Source organism: Balaenoptera musculus, chromosome 2 (genome assembly GCF_009873245.2).
Source record: "Balaenoptera musculus isolate JJ_BM4_2016_0621 chromosome 2, mBalMus1.pri.v3, whole genome shotgun sequence".
Classification (NCBI taxonomy): Eukaryota; Metazoa; Chordata; class Mammalia; order Artiodactyla; family Balaenopteridae; genus Balaenoptera; species Balaenoptera musculus.
Window position 1 is genome coordinate 152,844,161 of NC_045786.1, and position 25,361 is coordinate 152,869,521.

General features: G+C 39.3%; 1 protein-coding gene across 3 annotated transcripts in view; it reads left to right on the forward strand.

Moving 5' to 3' along the window:
- Positions 1 to 25,361, forward strand: part of LOC118890249 (neurexin-3-beta) — a 572,537-nt gene that overhangs the window by 505,414 nt on the left and 41,762 nt on the right. For 2 of the 3 annotated variants that reach the window (XM_036842801.1, XM_036842800.1), the window contains exon 6: positions 17,521 to 17,599. In XM_036842801.1, coding sequence (XP_036698696.1) covers positions 17,521 to 17,599 — 79 coding nt within the window. Of the gene's footprint in view, positions 1 to 17,520; positions 17,609 to 25,361 lie in introns of all 3 variants that reach the window. The other variant, XM_036842799.1, reaches the window with a different exon arrangement.

A 25,361-nucleotide genomic window follows, 5' to 3' on the forward strand; every position in this document is an offset into this window, starting at 1 on the left:
CCAAATGTATGGCATTTCATCACATCCAATGGGGCTGAAAAGAACTCTGCAGGGCTTTATTAACTGTCTCTCAGGCTAAACATTTTATTCAGTTGGAAGACAGAAGAACTCTGCAGGATGATTTTCAAAACAGAGAGTAGAATTATTACCTACAGACAGGAATTCTTTGTAAGGCGCCCACCTTCTCACAGGGGCCTTACTTAAGAAGAGGTGGAAACAGGCATTCCATTCATCTCTGAAGTGTATACAGTGATGTCCTCATTCAGCTGTGTCCACAGCAGTGAAAATTAGCTTGGTGTAACAGTTTCTTTAAATGCCTGGAACATACATTTCTTCTGAAATTAAACAAATGACATGTGCTAGCATTTGTGTAAAAAGATCACTTTGCCAGTGCACCGTTAGTGTATATTTGATTTGGTTTGTTTGTCAAGAAACAGAGGTGGGTTTCCCTGGAGTCCCCTGGTTCCACTACCCACCTTTTCCATACTTACCCTGTGCTCCAACCAAACCAAAGCAGTCTCTTATTCCCATCCCTTCCTTTCTACTTTCCAGCTTCTATGCATTGATTTGTGCCATTCACCTGGACGGTCTATTCCCACCTCTGCCCATTAATATCCTATTATCCTGTCAAAGCCCAACCCAAAGACCAACATCTCCATGAATTCCTCTCTGCCATTCCAGCCAGCATTTATTGCTCGCCCCTCAGAGCCCTTTTTCTTTCTTTTTACTATTATTTCAGGATATTTATCCCAGACACTTAACCACTTTATTATAAGCTTCTTGAGGACTGAAGTCACTTCAGATGTCTTTTTGTTTCCCTCAAAGCGTTAGCCAGAAAAGAGCTGTTGAATGAGTGAATGGTGAGAGACCCTCCCGGGCACAGCTGGGGATACCCTTGGATATCACTGAGCAGAATTGTTCTCAACCCAAAGGCATTCGTTCCTAGACAAATTCAGTGTATCACCTTGGCATCCTTCGCATCATCTGCTAAACAATCTAGTTAACTCTGTTAAAAATTATTGAAACACTTCGATACTACTTGGTAAACAGCCACTACCTCAAGACCCCAGATGACCTCTACTTCGCCACCTGCATCCCTCCCAGCAGGACTCTCTTCTGCCCACACCACAAAGCAGATGGAGGCCTGGGGCAGCCGAAGCTCCAGGACCCGGCTCCAGAGATATGGCCACTGTCTCTTCTGATGAATCAGTTCTCCTGCTGCACTAATTGTTAAATACTGACTGTTAAATTTAATATTACCCCTGCCAATATTGTTATAAACAGTGTGACACCCACAGAAGACATTTAAAGCCACATACTGTTTATGGAGTTATGTCTAATCTTCATTTCAGCAGAGAAGAAATGAGTGCTCTGAATAAGGACTGGGGATCCTTGAGCATTTTCCCAGTTTGGCTACAAAACTTAATGAAATTGGGGCCCAAGCTTAAAATACAGCTAGAGCTATAGATATATCCTATGATATAAATATAGAGATAAACTTGTTTCATTGAGGAGTAACTAGGGAATTAGATTCCATTTGGACCTCTAGGTGATGAACAATTGGAAGGGTATTAAAGCTATTTTAAATACAAGCATTTATTGCCTTTGCCTGTAAGATACGACTTATGTGGGAAAGAGTCCAGTCCAGTGCGTTCCTGGGTATACAGTCTATGAAGATACTTAAAGCCTAAACTGTATTTATTCTGCATTTAAAGATGTTTAGAGACTGCCTTGTGTGTTAATGTGTGCTCTGCGACTAGCACTGCTTAAATGCTCTCCCCCTGCACCGCATTGATGTGCACATGGCAGGGAAGGAGAGCAAGGAATGATAAACTGTGCTAACTGCACGATGTTCAAGTAAGATTTATCTAAGAAAGAACAGTCTGGTGCATCAAGGTGAATATTCGAAGACAGATGTTTATCTTAACGGACTCAGAGATACTTACAAACAGCGCAATTGCTGCAGTCATTTTACAGGGCATTTATTCCGAGCGATTACGCTTACTCTTTCTTTTATATAAAGAATTCTACTTAAAGGTTTAAGTGACACCAGGACTAGTGTGGCTAGAGAACCATAGGTTGGTTTTTTCTGGGCTCTGCTCAGCCAATCCTATTTGGAATGATAAGAAGCAAGACCCAGATCTCTTCGGGGGGCACTTGTTGGACTTTTTGCAAAACCCGGTCTATTAAAATTTTAAGTTGTCCCGATTTCCAGAATAGTACATGATATTTGACTTACTTTAAACCTATAGTCCTTCAAATAAGGAATTGACTCCCTGGGACATGGTTGTACAATTGCAAGATGAATCATTTATGGGTTTGTCTGAACCAATGAGACATTTTGTATCCTGAAAGCCAATATACTCTTCCGGAGTAACCCCTCTTCTTGACAAACAACTTATAAAGGTATTCCTGCCCTTGACACTTCCAAAGATCAGAATTAATGATAATTTGACAAGGATGGCGAGTAGTTCCCTCCTCCAACCCTATTCCTCTCTTCCAACATGACTCCTGGCTTGTCCAATTCTGCTTAAACCAACACACATTCCCTGAGCATCTCCTTTCCATTTAAATATTTGTTGTGCACCTAAGCTCTCATCCAGCACTGTAATAGTCCTGTGGGTAATTTCAAACCAATAATAAATAATGTCATAATATTAACAACACATCACAAAACAGTACCATCTCTGAGTCACTGATATCCATTTCAACCCACATAATAATGGCATGAGGTAGATGTCATCTCAGATTTATAGAAGAGGAAACTGGAAGGCAGAGCTCTTGTGATCGCCCTGGGCTTCCACCCCAGGGGCAGAGCCCGTGCTTTCTGACCCCAAACACAACACTTTCCTTGATATTATAGCTGGCTATAGAGGACACTCTTTCCCTCCCTCCAGTAGCAATTAAGTAGATGGGAAAGATGTAAGCCAGATATGTATTATAAGTCAGAATATAAAAAACATGTTCCATGAGATTTGAAGAAAGTACTGACTTAGCATGTTAGAATATTTCATTTTTTAGCCATAGGATCAGGAAAAAGCAGCATGAAAAATGAATTTGAGTTGGGCCCTAAAGAAGGATATATAGAATTTTACCAAGTTTAAGTGGAATGAAATGCAAATAGAGCTGGGTAAGGAGCTATATAAGCCAGAACATCGTCAGGAACTTATCAGGTTTGTTCAAGACATGGCAAACGTTTATTTAATAGTCAGAATGTGCAGGTGTTCATGGTGCAAATGGTAGTGAAATATAGTGCTGCAAAGTTACATTGGAGACCAGAGGTGGAGGATCTTGAATTAAAAAAAAAAATTAAAAACTTAAGTCTAGACTTTATTTGATAAGCAGTGGGATAAATCTGGATCAGGAGAGTGGCACATTGAAAGCTTTGTTTTTATTCTAGTGACATGTTCTAGGGTTTATTGAAGAGACAGAAGCAAGGGAGGCTGATTAGAGAATCTCAGGATCCATCCAGGTAAGCAGCCAGGACAGTAGAAATGAAAAACAGAGCGACATTTTATTAGAGATGGGCTTCACTGGACTTGGTGCCAGGAGGTGTGATGCTGAGTAGGGAGGACTCAAAGATGACCCTAAGGGTTAAAAGGCAGCAGTGAGAGAAGATGATCGATTCAGTCCGGGTTATGTTGATTGCAGATACAAGACATTCAATTGAAAATATTTTCCCTTACTAAGGTAAAAATATTTCTCCTTGCTTACCCAACTCCAAAATGATCTCTCCTCTTTTGAATTCCTTTTGGAATCTCATCGGGTCACAAAATTGGCATATTGAAGAGCACTGTAATTACTGTGGAGCTTCCCAAGTCCCACTCTGGATATTATTAAAGTGTGAGTGATGTGCACCAAAGGCAGAGACCCCTCACACAGTGCTTTGCATCATCTCTGTCTCTGGCTGCTCTATATGGATTGCTCTCTCCATTATGATTGTGTTCAACCTCTAATAACAGAACATATGACCTGCAGTGACTAAAGAGGAGATAAATTTACTCAGTTAAGAAGAATTCTGGAGTCTGGAAAGGAGAAAACTGCTTGTTTGGACTCATATCATATATTTGACAATATCTAAGTCAGCTTCTCAAGTCTTTTAGCCTTTCTCTCACACTTGCCACCTTATGGGCACAAGATGGCTGCTGCAGCTCCAACTATCCCATCCAAATCCAAGGAAGAAGGGAAAGCAGTTGAACCAGACAAGTCATCCTCTTTTATTAGGAATAGAATAAGCATTTCTAGAACCCCTAGAAGACTTCCTTAATCATCATTTTGTCTGGATAAATGCCACATGGCCACCTCTAGTTGCAAAGAAGGCTTGGTTAGCCTGGACACATTGCCAGCCCTAGCAGGGAGGAAGATTAGAAGGGGTGTTAATAATGTCTCCAATAGTTGCCTTTCATGCTGCACTGTAAACACTTTGAAGGCAGGGACCACGTCCCTCAGGCCCTACTCCCATGTTGCTCATGGACTCCTCCTCACCAGGTACTTTGCTGGACATATAAGGGTCTGGAATGGGAAGTGTTTGAGGAATCAATCCTTGCCTAGTGTGCTAAGACCTCCTTTTGTGTTTTGGTTCCTCTGAGCAGCCTTAGGAAAGGAATGTAGGAGCTCCTTGATAAATGTTAGAGAAACTCTTTTTCAGTATCTCAAAAGGAAGGAAGGAAGGAAGGGAGGGAGGGAGGGAGGGAGGGAGGGAGGAAGGACGGAAAGAAAGAGAAGGGAGGAAGGAAGGGAAAGAGAGGGAGGGAGGGAAAGAAAGAAAAGGAGGGAGGGAGGGAAAAAGAAAAGAAAAGAAAAAGACTCCATGCTGGGAGGAAATCTTTGCTGTTGTAAAAATAGAATAGGGCTCAAGTGCATTCTTCAGTAATGAATGCATGAAAAGAAGCTTCTTAAATTATGAATGTGGCTTCTCTTGTTTATTGCCCAGTAATCCTGTTTTATTGATTTCTGTTTATTTCCAATCACCTAGAATGAGACGCTGTGTTGCTTAGAGATCTTGATCCCTAAAAGATTGTCATTAAACTACTCTGCTGTATTTAGTTGTTTATTTTTTGCTCAAAGTGATTGAATCAATACAAATACAAACAAAACACTTTTTTCCTTTGCTCCCTAGAAGACTAGGGGAAACAAAAAACCTACAGAAAAGCTAAATAAAGATGCTCCGATTAAAAACAAGTCCCATCAAATGACAAATCGATTTCTTTCAAAGAGGCAGAGTGTAAATTAAAAATATTCTTCTGACACAGTTTTTAAAGATGTCACTGACTCAGCAGAGTCGGTACTTACCCACTTTCTCTTCCTAGAGGGCCAGTTTGGAAGGGCAGCCCACTTTTCCCAAGATCAGCCGGCTCTCCAGGGTCTCAGAGGGGAGCGTGTCTCACAGTCGGTGCTGGCAAAGCTCCGTGGTTCTGTCTGACCCGTCCTCAGCTCTGGTTTTGCTATCCACCACTACCTCTGTGTAGGTTTAAAGACATGGTAAAATTTTTCAGAAAATTACGCTGTCATGATTCTTTTTTAAAATATTTATTTATTTATTTTGGGCTGTGTTGGGTCTTCGTTTCTGTGCGAGGGCTTTCTCTAGTTACGGCAAGCGGGGGCCACTCTTCATCGCGGTGCGCGGGCCTCTCACTATCGCGGCCTCTCTTGTTGCGGAGCACAAGCTCCAGACGCGCAGGCTCAGTAGTTGTGGCTCACGGGCCCAGTTGCTCCGCGGCATGTGAGATCTTCCCAGACCAGGGCTCAAACCCGTGTCCCCTGCATTGGCAGGCGGATTCTCAACCACTGCACCACCAGGGAAGCCCATGATTCTTTTTTAAAGTGGTTGTGTTGAAACTCTTCTCAGAATTGGGAAGATGAAAACATGGGAATAACCAAGGCCCAGGACCTTATTATGGGCTCTTCCCTGGAATGTTATTAAACACTGGTCTAGGGAGGTCTGGAGGAGAGGGGGGCTGGAGGCAGGGGCAATAGAAGAGCCATCCAGGAAAGAGCTCTTTCTCGAAAAAGACTCTGGAGAAAATCAATCTAGTTATACCCCACAGTCAGGAGGCCAGGAGTGAAGGCACAAGGGACCCAGTTTTAGGAGCATAAACTATTTGTCATAATCTGAGTTTCTGAAAACCACATCAGACAACTCTGGACTGTTCAAAAACATTTTGCAAACTCCTTTGCATTTTCCCTCTCAGGCGCAGCTTCGAAATCCACAGGAACCAGTGTAAAATAAGAAAGAAGGAAGAAATATTAGGGGATGAATTCAAATGAATATGTTTGATTCATTTTACCCCCGTACATAATGGGTCCACAGAATCTTGGACTCGTGGGGCATCGGAAACTCTATATGTAGATGGGGTGGCCAGGAACAGGGGTGGACACACACATTGCATGCATCTCCTTTGCTTATGCACGTACCCCCTTGTCTCATCGCCTTTACTTACAAAACACAAATTCAAGAATAAAATGATTCAGAATTTCAAGATGGTGGGAGCAGAGCATTAAACCAAGCACAAGGTCCTTGTGAGCACAGAACGCTGTGTGATGACCTAGGTCTCAGGCCTGGGATTACACCTGCTATATTTCCAACACCCACTTCACCAGTAAATGGAGGCTGTTGCTTAGAAACTAAAACCCGAAAAAGTTGTTGGCTTTGCTGTCCGTCGGAAATGAGAGATGAGTAGTCTTCTCCCTTCCCACATAGAAGTCGTCTTGTGTTTGGTTTTGTAAATCGTTTTGAGTTTATATAGAGCATGGAGTTATCCATTTAAGGCTGGTTGCAGCCTAGGAATGAGGACGTGACTTCTGGAGGGTAACTGGGTCCATCTGGGTTCCTGAATTTCTCATGCAACAGCACCTAAAGACTTTCTCTAACTTGAGACTTAAAATACAAATCAGAAAGCTATGTTTGAATCTGTCCTCCCATCTTTCTCTGTGGGAGGTTGGTATTGTTTTCCAGACATGAGTAACCAGGGATAAATTTTCATTGCAAAGCCAAACTCCTTTGCATTTTCCCTCTCTTGGGGTTTGATATCAGGCTCTTCAGTCGGCCCTCATCTTTCTCTCACAGTTTTGACTCGGGCTTACTCACTGCAGATCAACTGTAAACCAAGTCAAATGCACAAGCCTTGCTTTAACTATTGCTGTTGCTCTGACACCCATATCTGACTTTTCCAATATTACATTACATGGCTGAGTGGGAAATACTCTTTTCAGAGTAATAAGGAATAGGCAACCTTGTCTCTTTTTACTTGTATTTTACATTCAGTCCATTGCATTTGATTGTTCTGGGTTAAGTTTTCTGTGCCACATACTAAGTTCTGGGTTGCGCTAATATGTTCTTCCTTCTCGTGTTCACTCTATGTCGTCTTGAGCTAGAATTTCTTTCTTAGTTTCTTGTTTACTAAGCATGAAATTCAATCATGCTTAGTTTTGCAAGGTAACCATTCTCAACTCTTTTCTGCACCGACAGACCTGACGGATATTCACGTGCATTGCACACTCTTCGGTGTCAATGGCCTCCCTTCGACAAAATAAAGACGAGGTTCTGTTTGATTCCCAGCATTTGGCTGTTGCCCCACTCCTTTCTCACTTGCTCAGCTAGCAAGCCTCAATTCATCATGAGACCAAAGACTGAGAGCCACTGCTATTTGCTCTGGACTGAATGGCTACGTTACATCTTTTTTCAGAATTGCTGACCAAAATCCAGGACTGGCTTTATCCTGCGACTCCTTGTTCTCCTCTAATGTTGGAGCTTATTAAGTCTTCTAGCTGTGCTCTCAACCTGCCAGGAAGGGCTGTTTCTCCTGTGTTCAGTGATAAGGTTAAACTCAAAAAAGAGGATCAAGAGTTAGATCATTTCACAAAGAAATATGACTCCATTTTTCCTAGTTTTTTTTTTTTTCCCCCAAAAACCCATTCCTTCTTTCTGAACTATAGAGCAAGAAAGAACATGGAGAAATGAATCGTATCAACAAAACACACTGATGCTCTCCAGGATGCAGACTATTCAGAATTTCAACATCCACTGACTGATACCCACATCACTATTTGTGGATCACGTTAATATTTGGCCTTGGTCACTCGCCCTCTAAAAACAGAAGCTTGATTTCAGAATTATCATTGGAATAAAGGGCTCACTTAGAAAGCAACTCCCAACTCAAGAAAAAAAAAAAAGAAAGAAAAAAAGGAAAGAAAAGGAAGACAAGGGAGCGAGAAGGTGAGCAAGCAAGAAAAGTAGGTTAGGTCGTTGGAGCTTGAGCTAAATTGGCATTCCCTTGTCATGGTTAGATCCTCAGTACTCAAAACAAGGTTTGCGGTGAAAACCAGAAGAGTTTACAGAGGGAACACAGCCAAGCCTTTCTGATTATTGGTCCCAGGGAGGGCTGCACCAATAAGAAAAGCAGCCATTAAAGCCAGACCTTTGTGTGTATATAATCATTAGGCTCCTGATCGACATTCCGGGAGATGGTGTGTGGTTGGGTGGGCGGGGTTTCTTTTTTTGGTTTTATTTATTTATTTATTTATTTTCCCCCTGCCTTCTAAATAATATGTAATTTCTCCAGGCCAAGAAATAAATTGAAAGGATTTAGAGGGATTTGCTTATCAGTGGAACACCACGTAGCATTACATTCCTCCTGCTTTTGGGAAGGTACATTGAAGTTTGGTTAATCTTCTGTGGTTCAATACTCCTCTTCCCTCTGTCAGCCTGCCTTGAACAACAGACAGATTAATCCCCCTTCTACCCACTCTCTTCTCCTTCCTCCCTCCCCCCTCTCTTGATCCACCCTTCCTTTTTTGAGCAGATGGAAGAAAAATCTTAAAACTGGAAAGAAAAGAAAAAAAAAAAAGATGCTGTACCACATTTATTTATATAATCCTACAGGGCTTTAAGGATAGAAATAAAGGACTCCAATCCTTGGCACAAAATTTGGCTAAGCTTAGCTTGGTTTTTCTACTGTTAATTAAATCTTGAGTCGACAAAGGGATTTCCTTAAAGGTTAATTCATTAGCAAAAGTTATTATAAATCATGTCACTCTTTATCCTGCTCCAGTATATGTGGAGTAGGAAAAAAGGAACAATATGGAGGCTATTGACAGTGGGCAGAGTTTAAAGAGAAGCTGGTGATACTCTTCGCTTGGATTCCTATATAATCTACTGTCTTTAATGATAGCGGGTAATCAATTTTTTACAGTGGGTACCACTTACGAACCTCACATTAATTTCAAGTTTTTGTAGTTGATGGTTTAGCATCACTCAGTGCTTTCTAGTTCAGCCTGGCTCAAATCCTAGTAGCCTGTAAACTCCAGGAGGACAAGGACTGACTGTATCTAGCCCTCAGCAGAGTGACTGACACACGATAGGCTGTTAGTAAACATTTGTTGAGGGAAGACTGATTGAATAAGTAAATACATGCATCCATAAAATCATATATCCAGAAAAATGGGGTTTTTTTATTTGTTTTTTGTTTGCTCTTATTTTTTATATTCAGTTTTCTGACAAAGCTCTGTCCCAATTAACTAATTTTGGTCATGCCGAATGCAATGTCTGTAGCCCAGGGCAATTCTCTTAAAACCTCATTCCAAGGAAATATGAGCCAAGTAAAATATGTGGGTCGTCATGTCTTATTTGGCAAGTGGTTGTCTCCAGGTAGAGAGTAGAGAGGAAAGTAATGTCTTGAAAAACCACAATGACATGAACTCCAGAAGACTTTTTAAAAATTCACAGTGTTGGGCTTCCCTGGTGGCGCAGTGGTTGAGAGTCTGCCTGCTAATGCAGGGGACGCGGGTTCGAGCCCTGGTCTGGGAGGATCCCACATGCCGCGGAGCGGCTGGGCCCGTGAGCCACAACTACTGAGCCTGCGCGTCTGGAGCCTGTGCCCCGCAACGGGAGGGGCCGCGATAGTGAAAGGCCCGCGCACCGCGATGAAGAGCGGTCCGCGCACCGCGATGAAGAGCGGTCCCCGCACCGCGATGAAGAGTGGCCCCCACTTGCCTCAACTAGAGAAAGCCCTCGCATGAACCGAAGACCCAACACAGCCAAAAATAAAATAAAATAAATAAATAAAGTAGCTATAAAAAAGAAAAGTGCTTTAAAAAAAAAAAAAAAAATTCACAGTGTTGTTCCAGTAAAGATACTTAGGCGCATAGAGGTAGACGGAAGGGGAACTCAGAAAGCATCTTAACCAGACTGGAACTTTGTCCCTTTGTTTCCATTGTTCAGAACCTGCCTCATGATATGCCTCTGTCTTTTACACTTGAGTATGACAAGTTCAAATCGTTTGTTTCATTTTCTCATAATGGTGTTGGTTGGTTCTTTTGAAGATGACTATAAAGCGGATGTTCAGAATAAAATGAGGGTCTAGATAATCACACTCAGACAACCTTACCATGCTTTAAGGTTGTTTCTGGATTGGGCTTGAACTGGGTGTAGTGGTGGGGTTGGTGGGGAAGAAGGGAGGGATGAGATGATCACTTCTAACAAGCTTGCCCAAGCTCCGGGTTTTCCTACCTTTGGTTCAGTCTAAAAATCATCCAGTAGTTTGTGTGTGGGGGGTGGGGGGGAGGTATCTATTAGCATTGATCAAAGATTGGACTATGCAATGGCAGCAGTTTGATAAAGAAAATCTTAACAAAGAAATTTAAATTGAGATGTCAAACTTTTCAAATCTCATTAAAGATTATTGATTGATCTAGAGTCTATGTACTTTAATTAAAAGTATCTCAGACATCTTTTTTTTTTAACAGAGAATAAATACTCATAATGAAGCTGAATGAGACCATCCCTCATATGAGATACTTAACTCCAGCTCCATCTCAGAATGGAAGTTTAGAGACAAAAAACTAAAACACCAAGCATTTGAAGGAATTTAATTCTTTTTAGCATGAAGCAGCTGCAGAGACGTATGGCTGTTTTCTGTGGGACTTCAGAATATTTATGGGCCTTTCTCCTTTCCTTTTTCACTGGAAGAAAGGCGATCATCATTCTTGAGTGTGTTATTTATAATTTCATAAAGCCGTTCTGTGGCAGGACTTATTTTATCTGCTGCTTAATCTCGGTCAAATAACCGTGCTTCCAAGGAGCTGGGTGGAAAAAAAAAGATCATCCCCTCAAGTGATTAGCCTATCCTCAGTATAAGATAAAGGGCTAAAGGTTGGAATTTTGAAGTCACAAATCGGCATCTGGGCAGCAAGAAGGGGACATAGTGAAACTCTCTTAAGGGGTTCTGACCACGGAAGCAGATATTTTTCTCAATGCTGAATAACGAATAACGATGAAGAATGGTGTAGAACCATCCCTGTACTGAGATGAGGTAGAGCCCTTCAGAGTAAATAATTAGAAGCAGGTGATTATAGAAACAATAACTCATTGGAGGAAAATGAGAAGCCAGGTTTGTGAAACTGAGGGAATTGGAAGGTAAATATATCTTGTAAATAAATTTACTTGGGTGGACAGAGTTTTGAGCTTTCTCCTGTCCCAGTTTATTCTAAGGTAATTTCAATAAACACTGGTAGGGGTAAAAAAAGAATATAAATGCAATAAAAAATCTTTCAGGAAAGGAATAAAGAGGGCTCCTGCCAGAGAGATATTTTATTGAAAGTTATTATAATACCTATCTTTAGTTTTATGAGTCCTAATACAGAACCAAGTAATTTCAACATGTGGATTAAAAATATGAGATACATATTTTAAAATAGGGTAGTATGAATTATTATTTTTAATATAGGACTTGGCTAATATATAGGGACAGAAGAATATCTTCCTCCCCTTGAGAAGGCAAGGAAAGGTCTTTCATCTGCACTGTGGAGGGACTGGCACAGTCAGACCCGTGCACTGTGTTCTGAAACCACGTGTATTATTAGCTCCCTAAGGGAATGTGATGGATGACACTGGTGAGATGTGGGGACGGGAAGAAGGAGAGGAGTCTGATAGGGCAGGATATTAAATTCATGCTCATTATCCAAGTTTGCAGGAACAACACGATAACGCAAGGAGCTGTCATACTGTCATTCTAGTACATCTCTTCACTCCAGTCATCCCATACTCCTCGTGGGTGTACAAATAAGCTGTGCATTTTCATATCTCTGAGCCTTTACAAAGACTGTCGATGTCACCTAGGATGCCCTTTTCCTTCTCAAAGCTCTCAGCGTTCCCCTGCTTCACTACTGCCTGTCCCTGAGGGCTCATTTTCCACATGCCCCTCTGCCTAGGAGCTCTCTCTGCTCCCTTGCTATATGCTCCCTTATCACCTTATGCTTACTCTTGTCATAGCATTCAGTTTACTGTGTCAAGTTTGCCCGTTGACCAGACAGTCTCTTCAGAGACTGTGAATTCCCAGCACAAAAGAACTGTTTTTATCTATCGCTTTATCCCTCCTGACTGTTACAAGGCTGGACACATAGGCATTCAATAAACATTTATTATGCATGAATGAATGAACAAAGCACCTGATGATATAGTTCCATATCAATGATGGTTGACCTAGTCACTTAGCCACTAAGAAACTGTTTGGTTGGGGAGTGGTTATGGATCTTCTATTCTTCGTTGAATGACTTGTAGATAATGTTGATATTTGACATATGGGAACCACAGTATGTAAACACTTTAAGCTTAGCCATTAGGAATTATGAGACCTTTAGACGATCATTGTGAGGGAAAAAAGTTAAGATGACATGGAAGGCAACTTGATGAACATTCCTCACATAACTATATGAACAGAGAAATTTCCTAAGGCAATACTGCTACTCGAAGGAGCGTGGATGGTGAACAGTTAAAAACAGCAGATGTCACTACAAACGTCTGTACCCTTGGTCATTATGAGTTCTGAAAGAGTTAATATGTGATCACTGCTTAGCGCAAAGCCTGAATATAGCAAGTGTTTAATAAGTGGTAAATTAGTAGGCATGATTCTAGAGAGTTCAAATATCTTTTTCCTCTCAAAAGTACTAACTGCTCTTCTTTCTAAGGAATTATGAGTAACAATGAAAAATGGTTGTGATTGTAAGAAAATACTCACACACACACACACACACGCACACAAACACACAGCCTAGGGCTCCTGCGTTTTATTTAAGGGAAAAAGTCCATCGTTCCATTCTTCTCATGATAATTGTACCCCAAGTCTGTGAGATACTGCAGTAGTGAACCATACTCCACCAGTCATGGGAACCAATAATCAGGGAAGTGTGCCTTTTCTTCCAAGGGTCAGAGTCAGACCCCGCATTTGCTTGTAACTGGGGAAGGGCACAGACAAGAAAAATTAAAAAGCTACTAAAAGAAAGCCTTGGGTTTTCTGAGAGTAATTTTGGATCAAATAATCATTACTTTAGGATGTGATCCTAAGTGTATATCCAAAAACCTTGGTTTGTAAGTTTTGTTGTTGTGTTTAGGTGGCAAGGACAGAAGTCATTTTTTAAAAATCCCTAAAAATAGTGATCTGAATCCTGAGCCCTTTGCAAATCAAAGCTTCCTGCCCCTGGCAGAGAAAGCATTTCTGAAACTACACAGTGTTTTGTGGCAAGCGTGGCTGTGTTAGATGCCAGGTTCTCCAGATAAGCGTTGTTTGCCGTGTTGGGCCAGGAGAGGATTGAGATGTTTGTAATTGCTTTGGGAGCTGCATTGGCTGAATCTGTAAATGGTGATGGTGAAGTCTGAGGGACAGAAAGGAAGGGGCTGAATTCACAGAAGACCACACGCAATGTTTGGATCCACAGCCACTGGAAACAGATCTTCCAATGGCTTTTTAAGCTCTCTTGGCATCTTCATGAGTATATTTTTCTTTATCTCTCTTCACGGCAGATCCAACCAGAAATGGTGTTTGTACCATTAAATGGAGGTAAGGAATTATCAGCAATGAAGAGCAGTTCTAATGGGGGATAAATCCTTAAAGATAGAGTGCATAGGCAGATAGCGCATCTATTTAAATTAGGAGTGGCTCCCAGGCTTGACATTCCTGTTATTGATTGATTGATTGATTGATTGATTGAATTAGTTAACTAGTTTTAGCTCATATTTATTGAGCATGTACCATATGCCAAGAACAGAGCTTCACTTTTAACAGTACACTTAAATCACATGCTCAGTCGATAACAAATCACTCTGTTTAATCCCAATTTACAGATGAAAATAATTGAGGCCCGGAGAGGGGAAGTAACTGGCTTCCCCAGGTCACAGACTATATGTTTAGGAGCTGGGATTCATAGCTATGCTGTCTAAAGCTAAGCCCAATCTTTCCACACTCTCTAGACTGCCTGTCATCTCATCTTCTTTGAGTCTAGTCACCATTTATAGGAGCTACTGGCAAAATGTGTTTCCATTGCCTGGGAGGAAACTTGTTCTCATCCATACTCATATTAAAAAAAAAAAAAATCTCTGGGAAGTGAGGCACAGGGAGTGAGAACATGGGTGAGCATAGGTTTGGGGCCTGCCAGGGGGATTAGGGGCCCATTTGGGGGACAGAAGTGGAGGTGGTTATGGGGGAGGGGAGTGGGGCTGGGGACAGTGTCACTCAAACCACAGGGGCAAGAACCTGTGAAGTATTAGAGGAGGCGGGGGAAGCTGAGGGGAAAATAGGAAATATCCTCTCCACTGCAGAGCCTAGTACTTATCTTAAAAAAGACAGAAAACAAAAACAAACAAACAAAAAAACCTTACATTGTTTCTTTGGCCAACAAAAATTAAGATAATTCTAAGGATTAAGTAAAATCTTAATTCTCTTAAAAATTAAGAGAATTTTTGGTATTAAGTTAAAGATTCCACTAATATGTTAATGCCTTTTTTGGTTTCTATTGGAGTTATGCATTGTTTTTATATATTTGCTCAGTGACCTTTTTAAACTTTATTGCCTGGCCTTCAGTTCTTGAGACAAGCTCACTAGATTTTCATTAACTCACCAGTTTTCTAGGGATCAAAGCTAGTTAAGTCCTATATGGGCCATTCTGTAAGGTCCTTATAATCAAGTCACCGACAATTAATTTTCGATTGATTACATTTTAGAAATGTATTCCCAACCTCTTTTTCATTACCAGCCTCTAAGAAGACTTTTAGACCTTTTCCTAATTGTCCTTCTCCATAAAATTTTAATACCAGAGATACTGTATATTCATTTTAGTACTGTGGCTCTTGGCTGATCACAAGCCATTTTCATATCTAAGATGCTCCCCCTTTTGCCCAAAACAATTATTGCTGGCTGGGGGAGGGACGTGGGTGGATATCATCCCCATAGAAAATGCATGCTTTAGAACAATCAAACAATAATTGTGGCCCTTCCCAAAGTGGTGTTTGCCTCTTATAATTGCTTCCGCATTTACACAGTTAATATTTATTCTCTTATCATCACCTCCCTTCCCTAAATGAGCGGAAGTGGACCCGTATTGGGCCCCATCATAGCAGGAAACTCCAAAAGAGTGAGCTCATGGTCTCTCTAACGCGAATAATGCGCTCCAGGATACAGCTGCCAGCACCAGTTGTGGAAATGAAATGCACATTTCAGTAGTGTCTAGTTGAAAATAAAAATAGTATGTTTGAAAAATCTTTTTCTATTAACTTTAATGAGAAGCAGAGGTAGAAGTATCTCCCTGACAGGTGTTGAATAAAGATCAATTACGTGGTTTAAGGCACCTCTCTGCCACTGTTAATTAAGCAAAATCCATTACCTAATGTGGTTTTTCTACCGTTCTTTGCTGTGTCCGGCAATTCTATGCCTACTATGTCTGTTTCAAGAAGGATGTTGTCTGGAAACACTAAGCATATGGGTTGCCATGTGTATTCATTTGCTAGGGCTGCCGTAACAAAGTACCATAGACAGGGTGGCTTAAACAACAGAAATTTATTTTCTCACAGTTCTAGAAGCTAGAATTCCGAGGTCAAGATGTCAGGGGTGTTGGTTTCTTCCGAGGCCTCTCCCCCTGGCTTGTAGATGGCTGTCTTCTCCCTGTGCCTTCACATGGCCTTCCCTATGTGTGTGTGTGTGTGTGTGTGTGTGTGTGTGTGTGTGTGTGTCATAATCTCATCTTTTTGTAAGGACAACAGTCATATTGGATTTACTTACCCAAATGACCTCATTTTAACTTCATTACCTCTCCAAAGACCCCATCTCCACATACCAGTCACATTCTGAGGTACTAGGGGGTTAGAACTTCAACATATGAATTTGGGAGGGGGCACAGTTCAGTCCATAACATCTTGTAAGAAGGGGTATAGAGAAGCCTATGGGAGCTACAGATGCAGACTTTGACTAAGATGTATCTATTCAAATCTTCACTATGTTTTTTACTAGCTGCGGGTCCTTTAGCAACTTGCTTAACCTCTCTGAACTTCAGTTCCCTTTAAAAGTGTAGTAATTATCCCTTTCCCAAAGGATCATTGTGAGAATTGTGTCTAATTAATTAGTAGTAACTACAACTAATAAGCATATATACATGTCTAGCACAGCATCTGACTTGTAATTGCTTTTCCTCTTGAATATGGATTCAGGCTTCAATGCTTTGGGAATAATAAGACCGGCAAGTCAGTTAATATTATTAACATCAGGAAGGAGAAATCAATGAGCATTTGTTGAACAACTGCTATATATTGAGTACTCTTATGCACAGAGTAGGACAAAAGTTTGGTTTTTAGACACGATCTGTAGCTTAATAATTGATGGAATGATTGAAAGAGTATTTATTGTGCATGTAGAATGTACCAGGTACAGAAAGTACTTTTCTCGTCTACTGTGTAGCAAGGGGCCTTCTTACTGCCCACACCCACAGTCCCCTATATTTCTTGCAGCAGCAGATTCCCTGGCATTGGGGAATTTCTGCAGGATTCAATAGAAAAAAACAATTGTCTCAAATTGAATTACTTTTGTCGCAATCAAAATTTTTTCTGCTGTCTTCAGAAACAGCCTTACCTGTGTCCAGAGGCTGTCTTGTAGTGTATGTCTGCTGGTCAACGTTACTAATTCAACGAACTGCAGCAATTACATGAAGAATCGCTGATAGTGAGAGAAGCCATTATGCTATTCCCAAACAGACTGCATTCCACAGTGTTCATTAATTATGCCAGCCTATAGATTCACGACCACCGAATCATACACTTGAGACTGCACACCATATGTATTGAAACCCTCTCCAAGCTGCAGTGTAGTTCTGTGCTGGCTTGCTCCCTTGTATTGCCACCATTTGCAATAGCCCTTCTCCTGCCCTTCTGATTCTCAAAATTGAAATTAAAGTCAGGATAGAGTCAGGCTGCACAATGTGATCTACAGGGACAGGACAGGCTTGAGCCTCCTCAAACCACCTTGGGTCACTCAGCTTTACATAGACCCACACAGACTGTCTGGACCCAGAGCCATTCAAAGCTACACAGGAGTTAAAATTCTCTACCCTACAGCATACCCTCTTTAGAGAAGAGAGACAGCAATGATGATGGAGGCAGGACACAGTGATAAGTCTTTCATGCTTTTGTTCATTGGTTTCCTTATCTCTCTCTCTCTCCTCTCTCTTCCCCCTACCTCATTATGTTTTCTGTGACATGTGCAGCCAACATCAGATGACCTTGTTTCATCTGCTGAATGTTCAAGTGATGACGAAGACTTCGTTGAATGTGAGCCGAGTACAGGTAGGTTAGGTCAGTCTTGTTTTGCTTGCTTCATTTTTTCATTTGCAAAAACCAATACATACGTATATGTGAATATACATGTGTTTTATATATATATATATATTATAGTGTGTTAATGTGTGTATTTCCTGTATCTATATATGTATGTACATACATATATAAATATCAATATATAATCGAAAGCATCAAATCCCATGGAAGGAGCCATAAGATCCCAGGGAAATTTAAAGTCACTTCCTTGACTAGCTAAAGAAAAGTCCATAAGACATAACTTGGAGCAATCAGACACCCAGATTAACCGCCAAAACAGCAAATGTATAGCAGCCGGTGGCAGCTACGAAATTGACAGGGGGTGGGGACGTGAGACTTCTATATTGGATTGACGTCAAAAAAACATAAAGCCAAAGTGGAGCCATAAACATCATGTAAACCTCATGAACTGTTCTGACTCTCAGGGGCAAACAAAACAAAATCAAAAACCAAAACCAAACAACCAAAAAAATTTTTTTTCCATGGGATTTCAACAGCAGTTAGCATGGTATTATATTTATACTAATTTTGTTCATTGTGTGTTTAGAGAATTTGTGCAGCAATATAACGTAGTAAACACAAAATTAGGACAGAACCATGCCATGTCAACGGCTGAGATGCTTCGAAATGTATCTACTGTGCTGAAGTTGAGAGGACTTTGGCAATTAGAAGCTTCAGTGTGTTCCCCATTTGCACCCAGATACATTTTGATGTTTTATGGTCTTTCTTTATAGTGAGCTATATATGATATAATGTCCAGCAGGCAACTGCAGTCCCTGATTATTTCCTATCAACTTTCCCAAGTCGTCTGTTTTGAGACTTGCTATAAGTTAAATATTTATATATATGCATATATATATATAAAATAGAGAACAGATATCATCGAATTTCTGTGTATGTTTAATAGAGTTAAAAGCTGGAGTTGGGTTAGGATCTTATTTCTATAAAGGCTAAGAGAGATAAATAGATTTTCTAGTTGATTCTTTGGGTTGCTTTAATTTTTTTTCCTTTTCTTTAAAAATAAAGGAGAGCCCTTAAACATTTCCTTTGTTAATTCTAGAGAAATTTAAGATTCATTAAAAAAATTAGTATAACAAAAGTGAAAATCTTCCATTTGTTACCCTAAAATTATTTACAATTTTCAGATTTTGTGGAAGCCTGACTGCTTGGTATCTTGCAAATGGCTTTGGATCCAGGAAGTTCTGTGGGTTCCTGTTCTTAGCATTACATAGGGACATGTCAATAATATGCAGGGCCTTTCCATTCTAGAGTGTGATCTGTTCCTTTGGAAGCTCAGTTGTGTGGTAGGAAAGTAACTGTGACCTGGCTGGTCAGATTTTTTTTCAGATTATTGGGTCATAATCTCAGTGTTCTAAGTGAAGTTTTAACTCTAAAGGGAAGATACGTCTAATCTATACCAGAACGTGGGCAACAAATTTTCATTAGTTAATTAATTCATTTATTCATTCATTTCATAAATATTTCTGAGCCCTCAGGCAGGATACAGTGTATCTCTAGATTTGAATCCTTCCTTTTCTAATAGTTTGCACAAATGAGATGTTGGAAAATAGAATATGGAACTTTATTATCTAACTTACCTCTCCAACAGAATTCAGTTCAACAAATATTTTTTGAGGGTCAGTTGTGTATGTTAGGTATGTGCTACATATTAAGGATTCAGATAATGAATAGGGCATGATCTGCAAGATACATGTTAAATTCACTGATTTTGTGGGCAATAATTTAAGATATCTAGCTTTCAATTTGGATTCTCTGTGTATCCTTTCTCTGGTTTTCTTGCTTTCATAGCAGTGATATCTGTATATATGTAACAATGTTTATCAAATCTCTGGATATTAAGTCTTCTTATAAAAATCTAGGCTTGATCATTCTCAATTATCACCACTGTCTTCCCCTACTACCTCCCCCTCCTACACACCGTCATCTCCATAGCAACCTCCATAAGAAGACAGAGGGCTTTTCTAGATCTCTGATTCACAAGGTCTATGGCTCCCCAGGTTGTGGGTATATGTTACCATTTGGTATTGAACATAAACAGGCCCAAACTTGAAAAGCCCCAGACTAAGTCCATTTGCTTTTCAGTGACTGCATAGGTGTTTCATCTGATTCAAAAGCAGAGGACAGAAATTCAATGCCAGCATTTCTTGAGTGATATAATTACATGGGGCGGGTGGGGGAATAAAAACAGTTTTTAAAACAATCTGTTGTGTTCTGCAAGGGAGTATGGGAGGGAATATATAAATAAAGCAGGTGACAGAATGCCCACTCCGAAGGAGCTAACATGTAGGCTCTAAGAGGCTGATATTGATCCCCTCTGCCTGGGATTATTTAACTCATCACATTTGAAGAATGAGCATTTCTTCTTTCTAAATTTACTCCATAACGTATTCCTGTTAAGTGATTCAGATGCACAGGGAAATATGTCAGAGGCATATTTAATGCAGGAAGGAGATAGATATACCTATTGATGCAGAGGTTTTGCCCTGGGAACCTGATTAATACTGATGAAGATTACATGCTTAGAACTATCAAGTCCTTTTTTGCATTGTATGAGAAATATCTCTATAGCCTTAAGATTTTCCAGAAATATTACAGATTAAAAATCAGAACCATCAAACCAGTTGTTGCTGGGGCTAAGTTTCACACTGCCTAAAGAGAAGTCTTCCGTTGCCCATGCAGCAGTGGACAATGGTGACATTTACATAACTTTGACATAAACTGTTAATCCTGAGATTCTGTGTGAATATTGAGATTAAAATTCTAAGTTTGAACATTCTAATTCACTACCTCAGTTTCTAAAATTTTACTCTTTTCCAGGCCTGATGTTTGCTGGAAATACACTAAATTTGGCTAATCTTGTTCTATCTTACTTGAAATTACCTTATCTTCTCTTACTTTGTTAGCAAATTTATGATTTTCAAGGCTGTCTCAGTAATAAGGTATTTAACTTCTACAGGTTCTTTCCTGATTAATTTAGGTCCACTAGAAGCTCTTGCTTTTCATAAGTTTGTATAAACTTTTCATAACTTTAGCATATGTTATATTCAACAACTTTTGTGTTCATGTGGGCATCAAGTTTTAAATGAAATGATATTTCTTTGGGTTTCAAAGCTGCTGGTTTTGAGTCAGATGTAAGCAAATGACTTTTATACTCACAACCCACTTTGGCATTTAGGGATCACCCTGGTTTGGTGTAGCTTAGTCGTGTAGCTTAGTTCTTTAAGGACAACTTAAATTTTTTTAGAGTGTGGTTAATGGTAGTTTAGAAACCTTTTACATCCAATGGATTTCAAGTTTTCTCTGTATATTTTTGCTGGAACATATGTAAATGAGTTTTTTAAAAAAGCCTAAATCATGAGAGCAAGGCACAGAGTGAAAGCTCAATTAGTATTTGTTGACTGAATTTGTATGACTCTCAAAATACCTCATAATCTTAAATGAAAATTGGAGATTTTTCATACCTCTCACTTCATCTCCCTTTAAACAGCTAAATAAAACCTGTTGAATTATTTTAAAATATATGATTTCATACAAGTAAGTATCACCCTAACAAAATCCATGTTTCTTTAGCAAAAATAATTCTCTACCTTACCCTGTCCCTTCTTTTGCTGGGAACTAGATCATTTTATAGTGAGTTGCATTTTCTGGACATTTGCTTTGAGAACCCAGAATTGAAATTGTGAACTATAAAATCATAATGAATCCATCTGTATCAAATAAATATATTCAGAAGAATATTTGAAAAACTGTTCAAGTACATAAAGTTCAGAGTCAGGATTTTAACTTTCCTAATTTGTAAACATTGATTGTGTCCCCTACAAAAGAAGGAGGTGTCTATTTGGTAGTTTAGATTTATGTCTTTGCATATAAACCCTTTTCTTCCCAACTACACTTCTATTGATGTTAAATTGTGCAGTAAATGCATATTTCATTGTCCTTCTTACCTCTTTGTAATCAGCAACAACAACAACAATAAATAGACAAGCTGGAGAGGATTCAAGTAACCACTAGGAAATGGGATTCTCTCATGAGATTGTGGAAGCCAAATAAAAATTAAGGTCTTTAGTAAGTTCACCTTCATGATCTAAAATGTGGGAATGGATTCTGAAATACAGATAAAGGGATTAAATTCACTTTTCATTCCTTCTCTCTCCCTCCCCCCAACTCCTATGCCCAGTGTCTCCATCTTTTGGAAAAAAAAAATAACATCCAAACTAATGTATTGTCAGATTCGCTTCTGTATAATTAAAAATTATCAATTGTCTGAATTTTATGTGGTTTATGGTCTTAAGATTCTAAAAATCCTGGGGGCAGGGTTCACAGAGCAGAGGAAAAAAATGAAAAAAAAAATGCCTTTTGCACCTGAGAAATGGGCATGGCAGTAATTAACAACTATATTGATTCATCCAGCCATTATCTAGGGATACATTTTTCTGGTTGTCAATTAGCCGGGTTTTTTTGCCTCCACTTTTGTTAAGTGTCCTTTGATCAAATCTCAAGGGACAGCACTTGCACCAGAGGGCAGACAGTAAAAGGAAGTAAAGATGAAACACATCCATCTATCAATAGGACTGTGCTAAGCAACTTACAATGGTTGGACTGAGGGAGATGTTTAAACTAATGGCAGTAATCTGAGATCACAAAATAATTACTATTCCCAGAGTGATTCTCAGATGTATTTTTACTTCTCAAATCTACAGTCCTCACATTTGCATTTGGTGTTATTGCTACTTTGCTCCTCTTTGTTACTCACACTAAACATAATACCCTACCCATTACGGTGAAATTTAAATGTGGCAAAACACCAAGAGCTTATCCCTATTTATGTTCTCCAGGTAGAACTGGGTTCTTAGTCTTTATCAGTTTGAGATGCCTCAGTAAAGTATTTATAATATGAAAATCTGGCACGGAATTGTTAAAAGCTCAGCAAATCCTTAGAGTTTTTATTTGCTGGAACACTGTGGAGGACGCAGCTGAAGTGTTAAGACAATAATAATTTTCTAATAAAGGATAGGAAGAAAGAGAGCTTTATTTTTCAGAATCCATAGATGAAAAGTAATGTGTGCAATTATCGACCTTAAATATGATGTTGCTAATCTTAAGAGTTTATAGAAATGCATTTTGTCATTCGTGTCTCCAGCAAACTTGAAGTTAGCAACTTGTATATTTTTATTACAAATAAATAGATTTTTATTTAATTTTAGAAAGATTTTTCCACATGGAAACTCATGATTGGTAAATAGAATCATGTTTAAATAATCATCAGTCAAGTAACTATTCAGTGTATAGTTGAATAGTAAATGCCTAAATGAAATGCCATAGGAATGTCTGAGTCACAGTGTCCGGGATTCACCTTGAATTTTAGGGTCCACCTAAAAACACTTTGAATAAAGGTATGATAGAAGTAATCTGAGATCTGTTTTAGCTTCGGAAAGAAGGATGTAAGTAGATGTAAATTTCATTAATTTAATTAATCATTATTGTCTGTGGGCATGAGTAATTTTTACATTTGAGCTCTAATACATGTTCAATGTACACAAAGCAAACAGCTGTTCACATATTTAGGTCTAGGCTAAATCCTACCAATTTTTGAATTTCCTTCACTGATTTATAAATTAATAGAGTACATTCATGGGTTATAATGTTCCTAATTTAATGGTATAGTTTCTATCTTCATTCATTAACCCACTCAGTGATAAGTTGCATCACTTTTTTATAACCCACCTCCACCCCAGCCCAAGCTAATTTTTAAGTGACTGGAGCAAATATGTGGCCTTTAAATCCCTAATGATAAAATGCTTTGAAAATTAGAATAAGGATAGAAATATAAGTATAGAAAAATCAGCTAATTGGCTATTAGGCCATTGATAGTGCAAGCATGGTGTGCATAAAATGTGTTCATGGGTTGATCATTATCATAGATTTTATAACCACAACAACAAATCTAATAACAAAAGTGATAAAAATGAAAAAAATTCTATTCATCTCCATTACCCAAGATTTTTTGGTGATGTTGGGAAGGAGAGGGAATCAATAAGATCAGTGTGTAAGTATATACACTTCCAGTTCAAAGTTTAATAAATCACTTATTTATGCAACAGTTTTTAGTGACTACTATGTATAAACACTGGAGTAGGTTCTAGGAAATTAAAAACAAGATGAGACTCCTTCCAAGAGTTCATAGTCTATTAGGGAAGACAGATACAAAAATAAGGGGAATAAAAGGAAAGGAGGGATAAGAAGGGAAGAAACAATGTAGACAAAGAATGGAAATGCCTAGAATATTATCAGAACTCGAAGGAGAGGTCTCTAATTCAGCAATTAGCATACCCTATCCAAGGACAGGCAAGAAAAACCACAGATGATGCCACCCAGTGGCAGAATCAATTAACCCCAAGGAGCATTCTTCTGTATCTTGGTTTGGGGGCACAGAATTTCTGATTCGTTATGGTTGAAAAATTAGTACTGCACGTATACAGTATGGCCTAGGGCCAGGGCTTCTTAGGTAGTAGGTTAAGGATGGGCGTGTAGAAGGGAGAATTTCAAGCCAGACTTCCTGATTTCAAATGCCACGAGAACTTCCTGATTTCAAATGCCAGTGCAAGTAGTTGTTAAGGAGTGAGCTTAATGAAATCATTAAGCAAGTCCCCGCACCCGAGAAAAATTAATAAATAAAGAGGGATTGGGTTTTAAAAGAGAGGTTTTTATGTGTTTTCTTTTATTCTTTTTGTTCTGTATTTTTTTCTCCCATAAGCCCCAATATATATACTGTGTACATATATATATTTATGTATGTGTGTATACTAAATATATAGAGCCTATTGTTCCATATATATATAGACACAGTATAAATGATATTAGAATAATGTAAACAGAGATTAACAACAGCCCCTGCCATCAGCCATGTGTTTACACAGAAATTCATACCATCATTCTTACATCAGCCAACATAGACATGCATGATACTGTTTTAACTTGGTGGAAAAGCATGTTAACTTTTCTTTAGGTTTTGTTTTTTTCTTTATCATAATTATAATGATGATTCCATAACTCAATTATCCTTGGGAGGGGTAGAGAGAAAAAATTATACAGATATATCTATCCATATACACACATTCCTGTGTATATATATAAATAGATATATACTTTGTATATATTTGAAGAGCATTTTCTGTTGTTTCACCTCATCTTGTGCCGCATGAATTTTTGGTGGTTCAGTTTATTTTGTTTTGATTCATATGTAGTATTTTGGTCATTATGGCTATTTTAAACTCATTGCTATACTTTTTTGAGTCATTATTTTTTAAATACTGAGAGATATATAGATATACAAATCAACCAAGGCAACAAAATCTTTTCTTGCCATCCTAATCTCAAATTTCTCCCCCTTCAGCATATCCCTCCAGTATTTACGCTCAAAACAAAACAAACACCAACAAAATCCAAGAAAGTTGTGTACAAACGAATGAAGTACTTTGTTTTCCTCTTCTTCCTCCTATATATATATATATATTTTTTTAATTTATTTTATTTATTTATTAATGGCTGTGTTGGGTCCCCGTCTCTGTGCGAGGGCTCTCTCCAGCTGCGGCAAGCGGGGGCCACTCCTCATCGCAGCGCGCGGGCCTCCCACCACCGCGGCCTCACCTGTTGCGCACCACAGGCTCCAGATGCGCAGGCTCAGCAACTGCGGCTCACGGGCCCAGCCGCT